At 38.0% G+C, this 19717-nt stretch overlaps 1 protein-coding gene across 1 annotated transcript; it reads left to right on the top strand.

The window, feature by feature from the left end:
* The first annotated feature begins 1005 nt into the window (after positions 1 to 1005).
* Positions 1006 to 13333, top strand: DDIAS (DNA damage induced apoptosis suppressor). Its single transcript, XM_079708758.1, has 4 exons — positions 1006 to 1142; positions 7724 to 7885; positions 9189 to 9306; positions 10430 to 13333. Exons 1-4 carry the CDS (start codon positions 1030 to 1032, stop codon positions 13028 to 13030), a joined length of 2994 nt encoding a protein of 997 aa, XP_079564884.1. The 5' UTR covers positions 1006 to 1029; the 3' UTR covers positions 13031 to 13333.
* The last annotated feature ends 6384 nt before the right edge of the window (positions 13334 to 19717 follow it).

Here is a 19717-nt window from a genome sequence, read left to right as displayed (position 1 = left end):
TGTAAATCCATTTATCTATAATCTTTGTAAGTTTCCATCTTACTGCCTTAGGTGGCAAGATTTTATTTTCACATGAATATTTTGATTGTTGGACAGGATTAGTAACATTTTAAGATACCCATTCCATAATCACATTTCTAAATTTGTGATCATGCTCAGGAGGAGCTATACCTAAAAGATTTTTTTTATGATTTTTAAACTGATGACTTCCACTTTGTCAAAATTTGCTGATGCCAGTCTCAGAAACAGTTTCACCCATTTGCAGAAATTGAAAGCTTTTACCGTGTGTTTACAAATGAAAATTTATTGGTATAGCTTTATATTGAACGTGTACAGAGATTTTTATTTCAGAGCATTTATATTATGCTGTAAATAAGCTAATCAATTAAAAAATTTTTGAAAAACCAACATTTGAGTTTTTAAAAGGAAAGTATAAAAGAGGCGAACTGCTATTTTATTGTTTTACTTCTCTGATGTGTTTTACACAAGGTTCATAAAGCACTTTGAACTCTCATTTGACCATGCAACATTTTTATTTTTCTATCTGTACACTCTAAATTGTCTTTTTTTCCTCTTCAAGCTGTGTAAAAATGTACATACTGAAATCTAATGAAGTGATTTTTTTTTCCAGCTGAAAAGAACTATTTCCCACCAATTTAGGTTCTTTTAAACATTCCTGTAAGTTCATTTACATTCCTTTCTATTAATAGTGGAAACAAGTTCTATATAGCTCTTCTTATAAAGATGTTGAAAGAAGTTAAATGATACCTTTCTTGAATTACTGGGGTGGAGCATTTATTCAAAAACAGAATATTTGCTTGAACTACTCTGTTTTAAATCTTATTTTCTTAATTAAACAGAAAAAGAAAATTAGTTTTCCAATACACTAACATTTACTACAAAGAAAATATCTATTGACTTTGCAGTGAAGTTTAAGTGATTTTCCTAAGAAATAAATTACACACATGCAATTAAAGATTTGCCATTCATCCCATGGCTATTTTGTTTTGCAGACCACAGCAAGGACACATGAATAGAAGAAGAAAATTTCTTCTTGCCTCAGTTCTTGCTCTTCAGAATTCTAGTTTTATATATCCTTCATGTCAAAAGTGCTTCTCTCGGATAATCCTGGTCTCCAAAAGGTAAAAATAAAGCCTGAAAGTGTGAGAAAGAAAATGCAAGTGTACATTGTAGATTTCCTATGGCTCAAAGGCAAGTAAGGATTAAATTTGTACCAGGACATAAGATTCTCTTAGATTGGTTCTTCTGTAAATCCTAGAATAGAATTGGCTGGTAATCCTCTATTACTAGAGGGATGTTTCAAATTATCTCCAAGTCTTTACTAAGTACCTGCTTCAGAGAAGAAAACTGATTTCTCAGAGAGGAAGTCACGAGCCTGATGCAAAAACTTAGTACACTTCTGGGATATCCCTGGAAATAGTGTAGGGGTTTTTTGTTTGTTCATTGTTTGCTTATTTTTGCATAATCTCCAGATTATTTTTTAATAAATGAATAAACTCCCTGAGAACAGGGACTATGTTATTGTAACCTCTGTATCTTTTAGCACCTAGAACAGTGCTTGGCACATAATACTTTATTATGGTGCCCAGATTCAGGCCAAGTAGACCTGAGAGCCTAAGATTCTTCTCTGATCTTTATAGAGTACAGGTGAGAGGTTAGGGTTGGAGTTCCTTAAGAATACATTCTCTCTTCCTAGGGGTGAGAATAAGAATATCTAGTAAGTACCTAGTAGTATGTAAGTAGAGTGGTAGGCCAGCAATATTCTTAGCTAGTCTTTTTTGTCTAGTTAGCATTGTATGGGGAGGAATTGACAGTTCCAACCCACACCTGGACTCTAAGTCATCCTTCCAGTAGTTTTCACTATTTCTTTATTAAGCCATTCTTTCCAGTACTCATTTGTAAACTGAGAGAAAGAACCTATTTGTGTTATTCATCATTAAATCCTCAGCATTCAGCCTATGGTTTAGTTCTTAGAAAATACACAATAAATGTTAAATGAATGAATAAATGACAATGTGATAGTGTCTAGGTTGTCTTCGATCTAGACTTAGCTTCACTCATTTTCAGGGACTGTTTGCCTTTGATCAGGACCTATTCTTAGAAGCAGTGTGGTATAATGGAACAATTTCAAGCTTTGGAAAACACAACAGGGTTGTAGATAGGCTCTGACACTTGATAGTTGTATGATCTTGGGCAAGTATACTTTACCTATTGCATTATATCCTGGTGATTAAAAAGCACATAACAACCATTTAGGTTGAACAATACTGCCATTTTTACCTCTTTAGACTGGTAATAACAATAGAATACATTAATGAATGTTTACTATATGCTACACATGGTGCTAGGAACTTTGTAAGCATTATATCTTTTAATACAACAGCCCTGTGAGGTGATGCTACTGTTAATGCCAACTTTCAAAGGAGAAAATTAAAGCTTAGAAAAGTTAAATAACTTGCCCCAAATCACAAAGCCAGATAGTTAGTGGCAGAAACATATTCAAGCCTAAACAGTCTGACTGCTATCTAGATCCATAATTACTATATTACCTCTAAATTAACAGTGAAATTTGTATCTAGAATGATACCTCCCCCTCTCTTTCCCAGAGTTTAAGATGCCCCCAGAAAACTGAGCTCTAATTGGACCATTTAGTCACATAAAATCCACAGCACTTTGTCCTTGCCTGTGGAAATGTAGTCCACAAAAATATAGCCTCTCCTCTACAGATATTACATTGACAATGCTACACAAAGTCTATTCCCATAATTTCCAGTGCTTATCTTTTCTACTTTTATCTCTGCTTTCCTTTTTTTTACCTGGGGTCAGTTGTAAGCCAGCACAGGAAACAGAAGTTCCTCACTGCTGCAGCACAGCAAGTTTATGACAGAGGAATCCCACAGTATAGCCTTTGCAGAAGATTTTAGAGACAGTGAAGAACAAAAGACTGCTCCCTAAAAGTTTTTCATTGAACCCCAAATCCTTAGTGACAACCACCATAATAGGTTTTGTGTTTTATGAGATTAACTTTTTTCTCTTGCTAACCTTCAAGATTAGAGTAGTGGTGGTTTTCAAATTACTGTTCTGCAGAGCCTTAGGGTTCTATGCTTCTAGAAGGAGATAGGATTAGAGAAGTAATAGTGGATTGTGCTGACTAGTAGGTAGGGCTTTAGGGCCCCCACTTTAGTTTCAACAACAGCTCCATTCTCAGCCTTGAATTAGGGTTCCAAATTAGATTTCTTTTCAAAAAAGATTCCATGACATAGATAAAGATACAGATAAATACATAAAAATGTAAAAAGTATATGTACAGTTGACCCTTGAACAACACGGGGTGCCAACCCTCTACATAGTATAACTTACAGTTGGCCCTCCATATGTGCAGTTCCTCCATTTATGCAGGTCCTCCATACCTGTGGTTCCTCCATATGCACAGTTCCACATCCAAGAATTCAACCAACCACAGAATATATAGTACTATATAGTATTTACTCTTGAAAAAATCCATGTATAAGTGAACCTGTTGCAGTTAAGACCTGTGTTGTTCAAGGGTCAGCTGTATAAAAGTTAGTTTGGTCCTTCATTATCGTATTCATATGTATATATGAATATGTATATATATACACATTTGTATATGTGAATATGGTAATCTCATATGAAGGAACAAACATATATATATATATATATATATGATTTTATATATGTATGGGGGAGGTGTATGTACTCCCAAAAATTATGAGCAAGAAAGGGGACTCATTTGTCCATATAAGCAATCCAGCCAGCCCAAACATGTAAATTGCCCTTCTGATTCACTTAACGGGACCCATTATCCCTTTGGTCTAGAAATCTGTCTCTAGCACTAAGAACTTTCTTTTCCTATGTTATTTTTTAATATTTTTCATTACCTTTACCTGTGAAATATGTAAAGTATTGTGTGTTATGGTTATGTGTGTGGTTTTCTGGGAGAGGGAGAGTCCATTGCTTTCATCAGATTTTCAAAGGGTTACTAATCATCAATTTTTCTACTTTGGGGCCAAATATAAGTACACTAACCTAGAAAAATAAAATGAATGAAACTTAATGTTTTAACTGGTATCAAACAAAAAAGGTAGCAAATACAAATATTATTTTAGATCCTTTCAGAGGCTTCTTGGGGTCAAAACTTTTCATAATAATTCTAAGGCATAATTTGCCTTTTCACTCTCATTCTCGTAAAAGTGCATAGTGGCGTTTTCCAGAGGCTCCATGACATGTAATATCACAGCAGAGTGAGCAGAGAAGGAGGTATGAGAATCCAGCTGTCTATTAAGACAGACATTAAACAGGTTTGCAAAATATAAAACAATGCCACTCTCTTCTCACTAATTTATTTTGGAACACATAGTTATTTTTTGTAAAAATATGTTCTTTTTGTTAACTATGCAATGGATCTATTTTTTAAGGTATTAATAAGTATTTTTTAGAATTCTCAATTTCTCACTTTCATTTAACTTCTCATTTTCAATTGGAAATATAGATAGATATTACCCACATAAGCGAAAGCTCTTTGGTATTCTCAATAATTTTTAGGAGTATAAAGGGTCCCTGAGACCAAATATGTTTGAAAACTGCTATTCCATAACAAATGACGTTTTGGAAGTAGGGGTGCCTCTAGAAGTTAAATCAGAGGACTGTGATTTGAATGTGTTGTCTCTACCCTTCTCAAAATGTGGTCTGAGGAACAGCTGCATTGGCATCACCTGGGAGCTTGTTAGAAATGCAGAATCTTGGGCCTTGTCCCAGACTTAATGAATCAGGATCTTCATTTTAAGAAGATCCCTAGGTGATTGGTATGCATACTGAAGTTTGAAAAGCTGTGATCTGTATTACTCCACACTAACATTTATTTCAATTCAGACTTACTCCCAAAAGGATTAAAGTAAAGTACATAAATATCTTCATTTTATATATAACATAAAAGTATAAATAATTTAGTGTGTATATGCATTAATGCTAATAATGCATTAATACTAGTCTTTCATAGGCTATCATTGATGCTCTGTATTTGTAAGATAGTTCATTATTAACCATACTGTTCTTATAGTTATACAAGAAAACTCCAGGCAAGGAATCCAAAGCCTTGGATTTGGTCATAAAAATCACTAACTTTGTCACATTGGGCAAAAATTCATCCCAATTTCCCAGTTTGTGAATGGGAGTAAATGCCTTGTTTATGTATCAGAAGGTAATAATGTATGTTGAAAACATTTGTAAACTGTAAAACACTGAGGCACATTAATTCTAAGATTTGCTAAGAATTTTACATTAGATCTGAATGCATTCTTAGTACATAATTTTTAAAGAAGTTCTAATATATATTTAAAACACTTAATTCATTTCACTATAGCTTGGTACTAATGAGGTTTTATGCCCTGGTAAGTCGATTACCTTCACTTCCTTCTATGGCCAGACTACACCACAAGCTCCAGCCAATTTGGTTAAGATTATATGAATGGATTGGCACAGATCCATCATCAGTGTGGAAAAAAAAATAATTAGCACAGATGTAATGATGGTGAATCAGTAACTTTTTTTAATTTATTTACTGTTTTTATTTATTTATTTATTTATTTTTGGCTGAGTTGGGTTTTCATTGCTACGCACAGGCTTTCTCTAGTTGCAGCGAGCGGGGACTACACGGGCTTCTCATTGCGGTGGCTTCTCTTGTTGCAGAGCACAGACTCTAGGCACACGGGCTTCAGTGGTTGTGGTTTGCAGGCTCTAGAGCGCAGGCTCAGCAGTTGTGGCGCACGGGCTTAGTTGCTCCGCGGCATGTGGGATCTTTCCGGACCACGGCTCGAACCCTGTCCCCTGCATTGGCAGGCGGATTCTTAACCACTGCACCACCAGGGAAGCCCCAGTAACTTCTTATATGAAGGATTAACCTTTGTTCAAAAGAGTCACTTTGTGAGCCATGGAATTCAGGCTCCCCCTAGTGGCTGTCTGGCAGCAATCAAATTTATACAACTGTCTCTAACATTATTTTCTATTCACATTTTTAAGCCAGGTCATTAGCGACATGAAGAAAAAACAGTTCTAGGATTAACCATTACCATAAGATGTTTTAAGGGGTCAATTTGTTAAATTAAGAATGTGAAAAATGGATAGCAGAGTTCTAAGATTGCAAACAACTAGAAAAGAGGAAAGCATAGTAGAAGTGACGGTAACCATCACAATACTGAATATAATTATGAGGGAGAAGCAGACTAAACACATTAACTTGACAAGAATTGTACTAGATTCTTTCTTTACTTTCTTTTCTTATACTTTGTCTCATTTTATCCTTCTTCAACCCTGGATTTCACAGATGAGGAAATCTAAATTTAAGGGATTTAGTATCTATCCCAAGACCAGACTGCTACTACATAACAGTAGTGTTATACTTAACACACCGTAGTTTTTTTTATATATATAAATTTATTTATTTTTATTTTTGGCTGTGTTGGGTCTTCATTGCTGTGCATGGGCTTTTCTCTAGTTGTGGCGAGCAGGGGCTACTCTTCATTGCAGTGCACGGGCTTCTCATTGCAGTGGCTTCTCTTGTTGCAGAGCACAGGCTCAGTAGTTGTGGCACACGGACTTAGTTGCTCCGCGGTAGAGGGATCTTCCCAGACCAGGTCTCAAACCCGTGTCGCCTGCATTGGCAGGCGGATTCTTAACCATCGCACCACCAGGGAAGCCCATACACAGTAATTTTTTTTTTTTTTTTGCGGTACGTGGGCCTCTCACTGTTGTGGCCTCTCCCGTTGCGGAGCACAGGCTCCGGACGCGCAGGCTCAGCGACCATGGCTCACGGGCCCAGACGCTCCACGGCATGTGGGATCTTCCTGGACCTGGGCACGAACCCGTGTCCCCTGCATCGGCAGGCGGACTCTCAACCACTGTGCCACCAGGGAAGCCCAGTAATTTTTTATAAGAAAGGCTTTGGCAAAAAAAAAAAGTGTTTGATAGAATTCAAACTTGAAAAAAATAATCAACTAACATCTAAACATGACCTAGGCCATCTTCACTATTAAACATGAACCACCACCACCCCCAAAAAAAACAATGCCTTTGGCCATAATTGCATAGTTGCCTTACAAACAAGTTAAACAAGATGTTTTGTACCTAGTTTTTGTAATCTAATAAATTCTCAGCATATTTCAATGAATTAAAGAAAGTAAAGTTATTCTTATAATAGTGAGAAAAATATGACTAGGTACTTTGTGTATAAATATTTATTAAATGTTTTGAGATTATTCATTGTCCTTTTAACAGAAGATAGACTCAGGTCTTCTGCTGGTGTGGTGCTCGCTTCATTATATCTAGTTTGCCCCCACCCCCAACCTCAGACTATACTATGCCTCATTTGTTAACGATGATTTAGCTACCCAGTAACAACCAACCAGCCAGCCTCCCTCCCCACACCCCTCTCTCTCCCCACACACGCACACACAGTTTTCCTTCAATTTCTATCAATTTGGTGCTACTTAATTTAAATCAGTAAAGTAACTTATGAATAGAGAAAATTCAAAAGAGGTTGATCTGAAATCATTTAAGAAGGACGTAACTTGTACATTTTGTACACAAAATATTATTTTTAATCTTTACTTTTCCAGATTTGTTTTACATCATATTAAAAAAACGTAAGTGAACATCTCTATGCTTTTTTCCTCCACTTTTCCAGGTCTAATTGTCCAAAATGTGGCTCTACTGGTGAAGCTGAAAATGCCAGTTACAGATATAAGCTTGCCTTAAAAGTTGCAGAATCAAACAAATTATTTGGTATTACTGTATTTGGAAGCTGCTTAGATGCATTTTTTGGTCTTACAGCCACTGGTTTGCACAGGTAAGAATATTTAAAGCATTCTTTTTCCTAGCTACTACTTTAGTACATCAATAGAATTTGAAGACGTGGGGTTTTTGGGGGGGTTTTTTGTTTGTTTTATTTTTGGCTGTGCGGGGTCTTTGTTGCTGCTCGTGGACTTTCTCTAGTTGCGGTGAGCGGGGGCTACTCTTCGTGGCGGCACGCGGGCTTCTCACTGCGGTGCCTTCTCTCTTCTTGTGGAGCACAGGCTCTAGGCGCGCGGAATTCAGTGGTTGTGGCATGCGGGCTTCAGTAGTTGTGGCTCGCGGGCTCTAGAGCGCAGGCTCAATAGTTGTGGCGCACGGGCTTAGTTGCTCCGCAGCATGTGGAATCTTCCTGGACCAGGGCTCGAACCCCTGTCCCCTGCATTGGCAGGCGGATTCTTAACCACTGAGCCACCAGGGAAGCCCCCGAAGATATGTGTTTTTAAGGTAATATGCATTTAGTAAAAAAGATCACTTGACCTCAGATCATCAGTTCATTTAAAAGATAATCAAGTGAGAAACAAAGATTTTTATTTACTGAATACGTATTGTGATGACGTTAAACCATGCTCCAACCAAACTGTAATTAGACTATTAAATTACAAAACTCTAATCCAAGTTAGAGAAATATATAATAAGAAAGTAAAATTGTTTCAAACTGAAGGATTATTCAAATCAAGTGGCTAAGGTTTCTTGAGGTGGAAGAAGCTATTTGAAGGAATATTTGCATATCAGAAATTGAATTTTGTCATTTATTTCATTTGCATTGCAAGTTCATCTGCATAGTTTGACCTGTTAAGATGTTCTGAGAATGTAAGGATATATGTAAGCAACTGAAGCTTTTTCTCCCCTTCAATCTTCTGCCTTCCTCCCTTAATACTTAACAGAGGAAATTTCTGTTCATCTCCTTATAGTTGAGAGCAAAGTGATTTGAAGAAAGGGAGGGCCAAGGGACCACAGCCAGGATTGCCAGCAATGAGGAAAGACTTCCCCCTCTGCTTTGAGGAGAAGGGTTAAAGATCCCAGCACTACTCCCACTGACACTTTTAGAATAATTGCTGGGCTTGATTACTAGGCAGGCATCTACTTTATTCACACTTGATCAGTTGTTTTTGTCTTTCTAGGCTATAGGAACCTAGAGGGAACAAAAGGCGTAGCTCTTAAAGTCACTTTTTTTTTTCCCTATATGTAGCTCAAAAGTTTCATGCTGTGTTTTCAAACTAATTGTGTCTTCTGACTTTATGGAAAGTTAAAATTTCAAAGCTTATCTCTTCCCATTTTTTGTTTTCTTTCCAATCAAGGTACATTCAAGATCCTAATGAAATTCCAGAAACACTGGACAGTGATGCAACTCAGACCCTATTAACTAAAGCAGTTGAAACTTGCTTTGTTGGACAAAGCTTTATTTTTGGAGTGACGGTAATTGAGGCTAGCTTTCTTTTTATTATTATGCTAACATTTCCATTGTAATGAAATGATTTTAATTTTCTAAATAGTTTTTAGGAGTCATAAGTGTGAGAGCCTGTGGAAGCACTTTAAGCTTTGTAAAAATAGGCTATAGGTGATCTGTTAAAATACCAAGCATAACAACTTCCTCTTTCAAAAGTTAGAAGAGCCCCATTCAAATGCATTCAGAGCTTTAAAAATCTTTATAAATTCACAAGTGTTAGATATTTTGTTTTGATATCTGGTATTTACTGTACCCTCTAAATTCAGTTCAGTTTCTGTAGTAAAACTTTCGTCAACTCTGGCTTTTTAATCTTATCTATCAAAGGAGAAAGAGGGAACTAACATTGAAGGCAAAGTAACTGAGTGTTGATAACTATAAGAATAGGTTAGGAAGGATCATTTTTAATAATTATAAAAGTGACTATAGAAAAAGTCAAGAGAATGTGCTGACTGAAGGAGTAATCGTTTTTCTGTCTCTTATATGCTAAAGGGAACAAATCAGTATTTTGCCTACACTGCAGTCAGGGTTTTAAAAAACGGAATACAGCACTTCACAGCTGAACGTGAGAAAACCCAAAGGGAAGATGAAACCAGGAGCTACAGAGGTTTTCTTTCTTAAAATCTCAGACGGCTCTTTTTTTTCTTTTTTTTTTTTTTAAGTGAGAACATTCCTTTAAACACTCAAAGCTTATGGAAGCTAATGAGAAATATAATACTAGTTACCATTTATTGAGCAACTACTATTTGCTAAGCACTATAGTTTTTTGTGTGTTATTGCTAATACAGTAATCCTGCATTTTTATCCTTATTTTATAAATGAGAAAACTAAGGCTCCTAATAACTTGTCCAAAGTCCCAACACTAGGAAATTTTAGAACCAAAATTTAAAGACAAGTCTCTTTACTCCAAGGTTTACTTCCCCATAATTTCAATTCCTCTAGAGTTAAACCCTATAACGCTAGAGGAATTGAAATTACAGGGGTGGGGGTTATAGTTGCATCTGTTTTTAACCTTTTAAATCCCTGTTTTGTTTCACATTTGAGTCAATGGAAGAAAATATTATTCTGATTTAAATTCATTTACTTCTTTCACAGAATTTTGAAAGCCAACATGGACAAGGTTCAGGTTCCAGTAACCTCTTAGAGCAGTGCTCAGACCACAAGAGAGAAGTTAAAGCGCTAGTAGCTTGCCAGATTGTTCTACCAGACCCAGGTGTCGCAGGCTTCACTGTCATTGACTACTTCCATCGGCTTTTGCAGCTTTCTGATATCAGGAAACTTCGCTGTGGCTCCCAGGCACCTAATAGCCACTTACTTGCTTTAGAAAATTCAAATAGCGATGTCAGCAGCATATGTGGCCCTGACAGCAGTTCTTGTTGTTTTGAGTCCCATGGCAGTGATGATTTTTCAGGATTCTGGCAGCTATCACTTGAACTCACTTCCGTTGTTTCACAGCTAACAGATGATGATGATTTTTCAGCTTCAGAACAAAGCAAGGCCATTGATACTCTTCACCAGAACAGAATGTGCATCTCCTCTGCAGAGGCCACTGGTTCCAATAGCTGCCACGATACCATACAGGGTTTATGGAGCCCTGTTTCTTATATGGATAAAAAGAGTGCAGCACAAAAGCTGGGTGAAGAACTTGGCTTACAAGCTAATCAGCCAAGTGCGGTTCATAGCAATCATCATGAAAGTGGAGTTCCTGGTTCTAATTTATTCCCTTTGAAAGTGCAAGAGCCCCTTGAGCCAAGTAATACAAAATCCTTCCACAGTGCAGTGGAAGTTAAAAATATATATTCCCAGCGTGAGCTAACATGTCACCAGTATCATGATATAGATACCCCCACTAGCTTTCAGGAGAGATCTATGTGTTATCCACCTTCATCACTCAGACTTGAAGAGATAGCTGGGGGTTCTCAGGACTGTGACCCTGAGATCTGGGCTGACCTTCCACTCTCTGAAAGCCTAAACAAATTTCTGGCAGCTATCGAAAGTGAGATTGCTATAACCCAGACAGATGGCAGTAGCAGGAAATGTCATCTAGATAATGACGTCAGTAAATTACATGCAGACCACAGCAGGTTATCCGTGACTCCACAGAGAACTACTAGATCCTTGCATACACCACCTATAGGCTTAAGATCACCACAAGCAACAGTCAAAGCAAACTCCAGCAAAAATAACTTCCTTTCCGACTGTGAAGCAAATCCAAGTCCTAGTGTTCATAAGGAGTCACAACCAGAGAACACAGCAGAGACTGCCTCTATAAGTAGTAGTGAAAGAGGCATTTCTGAAAATCTTCTACCAAATGTTTATCTGTCAGCTCTGTTTCCATCTTCAAAAGGCTCAGGCACAACAGTTACTCTTAAGTCTACCAGAATTCCACCACATGAGGCTGAAATTTCACTTAAGCACGATACTTCAGAGACTGACCATTCTTGTCTCAATAGCAAATATTTTAATGGATGTGGAGAAAAATCACTGTCCGAAATGAGTGAAAAGTTGACAACTTTGAGTTCTAGGAGGTATAATGATGTTTCCAACCTTCACAACTTAGAAAATAAACAATACTGTAGGCGGCCAAAGAACCAGGGTGACAGTTTGACAATTTGCAGGAAACTCACATATCCTTTAGAAGCTCTTTGCAGTATGCCAAATAGAAGTATGAACACATTGAAAGAAATGTCTTATGAGCACACTGGTAATAACCTAACAGCAAACTGTTCTACTGGTCATGAAGGTGGCTACAATGCTTCTGCTGATCTCTTTGATGATAGTCCTAAAGAAATGGACATGGCAACAGAAATGACCAAAAAGTCACAGGATATTTTGTTACAGTGGAGAAAGTCTTTGGCAGAAAGTCATCATACAGAATCTGATTTTTCATTGAGATCATTCTCTGAAAACTCCAGCCAGTCTTCACAAAAATTATCCTTGCAAAACACATCTGCCTCTCTGTATCTAAAAACATGTCCCTCTCCACCTCATTTTCAGTCAGATTCAGAATATGATTTTGAAGATAGCCAAGACTTTGTTCCATGTTCACAGTCAACTCCAGTTATAGGATTCCACCAAACTAGAATTCATGGAATGACAGGAGCTTTCAAAAAATTACCTGCCTTTTATTTGGACCTTGATGCTAACTATAAAAAGACAAGGATTTCCACTGTAAATGATGCACAGCAAGCCACCCCTAGCTGTCCAAAAAACATAAAGACACCCGGTCAGAAATCCAGAAGCCCTACTATATCTAGTATTACACAACCAGAGATCTACAACAACTGTCCTGTTGCTAAGTACCTTGAAACTGATGTTGATGAATGGGTCCCTCCTACCACACAAAAAGTATTTCCTTCAGAAATGCTTAGATTCCAGGCCGTGGGTCTAAGGAAATGCCCTGCTGCTTATAATTCTCCTGATCAAAAAGAGTTACCAAGAAAAAAACTGAAATATGTCAAACAAAGAACTGATAAATGCTTAATTAAGAAAAAGTTAAATTTGAAGAATACGCTTACAGCAGTAGAACAGAAATCTCCTGATTGTAACAGTGCAGGGTTAGGCTGGATTTTCAAAGAGTCGGTTTTGGGACTTGGTTCCCGTTCAGAAGTCAAATGTTGCCTTCCATTTTCAGAAGGTTGGTCACCTTCAGTGCCTGAAACTAAAAGTGCTTGGTCTCCTGAATTGTTCTCATAAAATGTCACCTGAAACGAGTTTCTGAGCTTTTAAAGGTAAGTGTTTGGAAACTCTTGCCTCCAGTGTCATGGAAAGCGTTCTTACCATTTTGAACACTTGAAGAGAAGCAAATAGAAAAGAGGTGCTGTTGTGCCTTTTTAAATGGGGGGAAGCCATTGTTCTTCCCAGTGTTCTATCCAGAATACTCTGATTTCAGATAATTTGGCACTTTATCTTATATTACTGATTGTACTTATGTAATACTGTCAATTTTGCTTGTTGAAAGTATTTAAAATCACACATACATTCAGAAATAAAGCCTTTGCAAACCAAAACTTAAAAGTCTTTCTTAATTGTTCAGCTTAGATCAGAAAATGTCTACCATGTATTAAGCCAACTATTGTTCTGAGTTTGTGATACAAAGCTACAACGCCACTGATCTCAAAAGATTTTAGTCTACTGGGTAAGACAGAAATATAACGGACAATTTCAATACAATGCAGTAAATGCAGTGATAGAAGTTTTTAATGGATATTAAATTTATGTTGCTCTGGGAGCATGGCAGAGAATCAGTTAACCCAGCAGCATCTATGGGCTGGGGATAAGAAGAAAGGTCAATAAAAACTTACAATTTAGAGTTAAATGTGAAACTCACTATTTTATCCAGTAATTATTTGTTGAATGCTTACTACATGCCAGGCACTATGCTAGGTGCTGGGAATTCAAAAATGAAAGTCAAGCTCCTTACCTCAGAAACTCATGGTCTAGAAGAGTAAACAGTTCTCTGATAGGGAGATAAGCTCGAAGGGCTAATAAGGAGCAAAGATGAAGAATAGTTTCTAGACATTCACGTCCTTAGCAGCACCTCAGCTGCACCCTGTAAAATCTTTGTGTGTCTCTGGTCAGCTCCCTTTGCCATTCCCCACAGCAACTATTCCAAATCTTCACTCTTCGTGCCACCGACCTACCTACTCTTGCCTCGTACTTCATGGAGATCACCTGTATCTCCTTACCTTCCCACACCCATACATACCCACTTGTCTGTATCGACTGACCCACAACTCTTCTTCCTCTAACCTCAGAAATAATGTACACCTCCTATTTAGTGCTAAGCTTTCTTTTTGGGCTGTTGATCCATTATACCCATCTTTATTGTCTCGCTCTACTGGCTCTCTCCCCTTCCCCCACTTTTAATTTTGAAAACTTGCCAAAAGTTGAAAGAATGATACAATGATATAGCATCTATACATACGACCTAAATTCAGTCATTTAACATTTTGCCTTTTGTGTATGGGTGTATTTTTTCCATTGTGTCTATAGATATATATAGTTTCTGCTGAACCTTTTTTTTTTAATCAGCTTATTTTTGGCTGCATTTGGGTCTTCGTTGCTGCGCACAAGCTTTCTCTAGTTGCAGCGAGCGGGGGCTTCTCTCCATTGCGGTGCACAGGCTTCTCATTGCGTTGGCTTCTCGTTGCAGAGCATGGACTCTAGGCACATGGGCTTCAGTAGTTGTGGCACACGGGCTCAGTAGTTGTGGCTCACGGGCCCTAGAGCTCAGGCTCAGTAGTTGTGTCACAGGCTTAGTTGCTCCACGGCATGTGGGATCTTCCCAGACCAGAGCTTGAACCCATGACTCCTGCATTGGCAGGCAGATTCTTAACCACTGCACCACCAGGGAAGTCCCTTTGCTGAACCTTTTTAAGGTAAGCTGCAGATACGACATTTTACCTTGAAATACTTCAACGTGAGTTTTCTTAAAATAAGGACTTTCTTCTACATAATTATTGATACAATATCATTATCACACTAAAAACTATAACAGTAGTTCTACAATATTGTCTAATGTTTAGCCCATATTTAAGTTTTTCTACTTGTCCCGAAGTTGTAATTATTGTCGATGTTGTTTAACCAGGATTTCATTAAGGTGACTCCATGGTGTTTGGTTATGTCTCCTGTGTCTTTTTCTAGAAGTTCACCTCTTTTTTTCCACCACATTGGGTACATGAAAATATCAGACCATTGTTTTGTAGGATGTCCCACATATAGATTTTTGTATTTGCTTCTTTATAGTATCACTACTTTGTCTCTCTGTCTCCAGTATTTCCTGTAAATAAGGTCTAAAGACTTGATTAGATTTAGGGTTTGGGCAGAGATATTTCATGGATTTATGTTGTGCACTTCATATTGTATCAATGGAGACACAGTATCAAGTTATCCCACTATTAATGATGCTAAGTAAGATTGTTTGCTTAAGATGTTGCCCACCAGATCTCTCTAGTCTACAGGTACTTTTTTTCTTTTTTTTCCTTTTTTTAAGAGTAAAGATTCAGTATTATAGTTGCCTACCAGTGGTGTTAATGAGTTTCCATTTCCTGCTCTCTATCACTATGTACTCAAGAATTTTTACTTAATGATTTGCAGTTGGTTTCACTCATTCTTTTTGTTACTCCATGTAATACTTGCTTCCTCACTTCTAGCTACTGTTGTTTATAGCCAGTCTCCATCAAAATATAGTCACTGTCAACTTTCACATCACTCACTATTCAACCTGCTGCAATCTATTCTCTCTCCCCCACCTCCAGTGGCTATGGTGTTGGTAGTTTTCTAACCCTCAAATCCAATGGATTTGTCATTCCTTATCTTATTTGATCTCTTTGCACTCTATATACAGGTAACATTTTCATGGATTCTGGTTTCTCCTAGTCTCTGATCAGGTATGCCTGCAGGACAAATTTTTTTTTTTTTTTTTTTTGCAGGGCCCTATATAAACAATTTGATTTTAAGATGTATTACGAAATTCATGGTCCCATGTAAGGTAGAGTAGTTCGTCAATGAAGATTTAGAATAATGGATAAGAAAAAGATGTGCGTTTATTGCCCAGTCAGTGCATGTGAAGATTCTTTATAATATACAGGCAGCACCCCTTTCTCAAGCCAAGGATATAGTCTCTTCATGTTCTTTATTGTCAAATGTGCCATTCCTGGCTAGTTTCATATCTCCCACTGTGATTAAAGAGTAGTAATGTAGTTACTATTGTATTGAACTGTATAGATCTTACCTCTACAGTTCCCTAATGTCATTTATTTAATGCTGGTTGCATCTTTACTCATGATGCTGCATCCATTGTGCCACCGTGAGTACTGGCTTCCAGTAACTCTCTCAAATGTCGTTACTCTGCTTCATTGATGATTACCAAAAATGCAGGTCTTACACAGAGTATGCAGGAAAATGTGAATAATAATTCATTTTCTGGTTATATTATATTTAGCATTTGGACTTTTCTAGCATAAACGTAGAGCATATATTCTAACCACATCTTCTCTTGAACTTTTTAGGCTGTAATTACTGCATTCCCAAACTGTGATCTCTTAGCCGCACCCAGGAAGAATAGTCAAGAGGCCCACGGATGGAGCAAGAAGAGTAGTTTCATTTGTGCAAGGAATGCCTACTCCTCCATCAGCATGGCTTAAGCCCATACCTAGAGAGCACAATGTCGCTGTCAATTTGGAAATGAGAGGACATTGATTGGAAGAGCCAGTTGGCATAGCAGAGCAGCAGTCTTAAAAGGCCTCAGATTAGATGGGCCTGTCCTGACACACAGTGCAGAACCTGCAGAGAGGGTAAGGGGACCTCCCTGGTGCCAGTGGTGGGAGGTGGACAGAATTTAAGAACAATGTCACCATCCTCACAAACTTGGTGGTCTACAGACCAAAGACAGTCCCATAGTTGGAACACAGACCAGTTGGAGCCAATGCACAGACCCACACATACAACTCAATCTCAAGGGTCAATAGTTTGGTAACCCAAAACCCTGAATTCATTCTGTGTCCAATATGAGAGTCACCTAAAAGCACCATTCTGGCGGCTCAGTTTCATACTATTGTGTGAAGGAAATATTGCTTCGGCCAGTAGAAATGGTCCACTCTTCAGACCCAGGGAAATTCCATAGGCACAAGACCCAGAGCTCCTTAGAGCATTTGTTCCACATGAAGAGTAGGTGAATGGGTTAGAGGGTCAGAGAGTACCTCAAATGGGAGAAATGGCACGTGTCCCACCATCCAAGTGGGACTTGAAAATCTCAAGAGAGGCATTCTGGCGACCAAGTCTACGTGGGGACCAGATCCAGGCTCGGTGTCTTCCTTAGTCCCAGGAACTGGAGGTGAATTTAGAAAATCTTGAGGAAGACACTCCAAAGCATCAGTCTCCCTGAAGCATGGGGCTGGGGCAGGGTCCTTTCTTACTCAGGTTTTAGAGATACTGTCTGATCATCCCCTCTTATTATCCTTGACTGCTTCATTTGCCTGCTTTTTAAAAGATGGTGCCTCTTAGTGTTCTGTTATTGGCCCTTCTGTCGAAAACCCGAATGAACTTTTTGGCCAACCCAATACATGTACTCTTTGAATTTATCCACTCATCTGTAGTTACCACCCATAAGCTGTTTAATTCAAAGTGTGTCTTTTATCTAGACTCTCCTGAGACCAAACTTGTATGTTAGTGCTTTATTATTCAGCTCAAAATGTTTTATAATTTCCATGTGAGTTCTTTGACCCCTGAACTTTTTACAAATGTATTTCTTCATTTCCAAACAGAAAGGATTCTTTCCCTAGCTACCTCTTTATGAATGATTTCTACCTGAATTACACTGTGGTCAGAAAAATTATTCTATATTATTTCAGTCCTTTGAAATTTGTTGAGACATTTTCTGGCCCAATCTATAGCCAGATTGTAAATGTTCTAGGTGTGCTTGAAAAGAACATATATTCTGCAGTTATTGGGCACAGAATTTTATATGTGTGTATTAAATATATTAATCATGTTCAAATTATCTATATCTGTACTGACTTTCCCCTTGTTTTATTAATTATTGAAAGAGGGATTTTTAAATCTCCCTCTATGATTATGAATATGTATATTTCTCCTTTTAGCTCTGTCAATTTTTATTTCATTTTGAGGCTATGTTATTAGACACAAATTCAATCTTGTGTCTTCCTGATGGACATGGGGAAAGTCCCGTTTAATTGCTATTAATGCTTTTTGTCCTAAAATCTAATTGTCATTACTGTACTACATTAGTTTTGTCTTGGTTAGTGGGTTTTGTTTTTGTTTTTCATTTCTCTTTTGTTTATTTATTTATTTATTGGCTGCATTGGGTCTTAGTTGTTGTGCACAGGCTTTTCTCTAGTTGTGGCAAGCAGGGCTACTCTTCATTGTGGTGCACGGGCTTCTCATTGCAGTGGCTTCTCTTGTTGCGGAGCATGGCCTCTAGGGCACGCAGGTTTCAGTAGTTGTGGCTCGCGGGCTCTAGAGAGCAGGCTCAGTAGCTGTGGCCCACAGGCTTAGTTGCTCCGTGGCATGTGGGATCTTCCTGGACAAGGGATCGAACCCGTGTCCCCTGCATTGGCAGGCGGATTCTTAACCACTGTGCTACCAGGGAAGTCCCTCATTTCTCTTTTAAATCTTTCTGTATCTTTACGTCTTAGAAATGTTTCCTGTAAACCTCATATAGTTTGGTTTTGTTTTATTGTCCAGTTTGACAGTCTTTGTCCTCTAGCTGGAATATTTCATCCATTAACAATTAATGTAATAATTTAAATATATTTGAGTTTATCGTATTTCATGCTTCCTGTTTATCCTGTCTATTCAATGTTTCATGACTTCTCCTTTCTTTTTCCTATAATCCTTTCCCAAAGACCTTAAATCTTTTTAATCCGTTTACTATTTCTTTTAATTATGTTTGTCATAAGTTTTAATTCTATATTTTTCACTCCACAAGATATAGTTTCTATACTCAGTTTTTTATATTTGTTTTTTTGTTTATGTTTTAGATTTACCCACATATTTACCATTCTCTTTGCTCTTCAATTTATGTTTTATCCCAGATCTTATATCACTTTCCTTTGGTCTGAAATATACCCTTCAGATATTTTTTTTGATTTTTTTTTTGCAGTACACGGGCCTCTCACTGTTGTGGCCTCTCCCGTTGCGGAGCGCAGGCTCAGCGGCCATGGCTCATGGGCCTAGCCGCTCCACGGCATGTGGGAAGATTGTTTGGATCTTCCCAGATCGGGGCACAAACCCATGTCCCCTGCATCGGCAGGCGGACTCTCAACCACTATGCCACCAGGGAAGCCCAGAATTTTTTTTTTAAACTTTTATCTATGTAGTTTTTTCTTTTAATCCAGAGTTGTTTTTTGAGTTTTGAGTGTCCCAGCTTTAGCAGTTTACTGTTTATTTATTTATTTGGTTGCACCGGGTCTTTAGTTGGGGCAGGTGGGCTCCTTAGTTGCGTGTGGTATGCATGTGGGATCAGCAGCAATCAAACCCAGGCCCCCTGCATCAGGAGCATAGGGTCTTAATGACTGTGCCACCAGGGAAGTCCCCAGAATTATTTCTTCTGTTGAGATTTTCTTGATGGAAAACTCAGGTTTTTTAAATTTGCATATTTATTTATTTGTTTGAAGATGTCTTTATTTTCACTCTCAATCTTTTTTTTTTTTTTTTTTTGGCCACTCCACACAGCTTGCAGGATCTTAGTTCCCCAACTAGGGACTGAACCTAGGCCACAGCAGTGAAAGCACCAAGTTCTCACCACTGGACCACCAGGGAATTCCCAATTTTCACTCTCAGTCTTGAAAGATATTTTCTCTGGGTGTAGAATTCTAGGGTAGGGGTTATTCTCTTTCCACTCACAATGCCATTCAACTG

Source organism: Hyperoodon ampullatus, assembly GCF_949752795.1.
Source record: "Hyperoodon ampullatus genome assembly, chromosome: 7".
NCBI lineage: Eukaryota > Metazoa > Chordata > Mammalia > Artiodactyla > Ziphiidae > Hyperoodon > Hyperoodon ampullatus.
Note: the sequence above shows the minus strand (reverse complement) of the source record. Positions and strands in the feature narration are given on the sequence as shown.

What these genes read in the sequence shown, in the direction of transcription:
- DDIAS (XM_079708758.1), top strand. Translation starts at nt 1,030, where the DNA reads ATGAATAGAAGAAGAAAATTTCTTCTTGCCTCAGTTCTTGCTCTTCAG. An exon ending in ACAGCCACTGGTTTGCACAG is followed by an intron (nt 7,886 to 9,188) that starts GTAAGAATATTT and finishes TTTCCAATCAAG; the next exon opens with GTACATTCAAGATCCTAATG. An exon ending in GCTTTATTTTTGGAGTGACG is followed by an intron (nt 9,307 to 10,429) that starts GTAATTGAGGCT and finishes CTTCTTTCACAG; the next exon opens with AATTTTGAAAGCCAACATGG.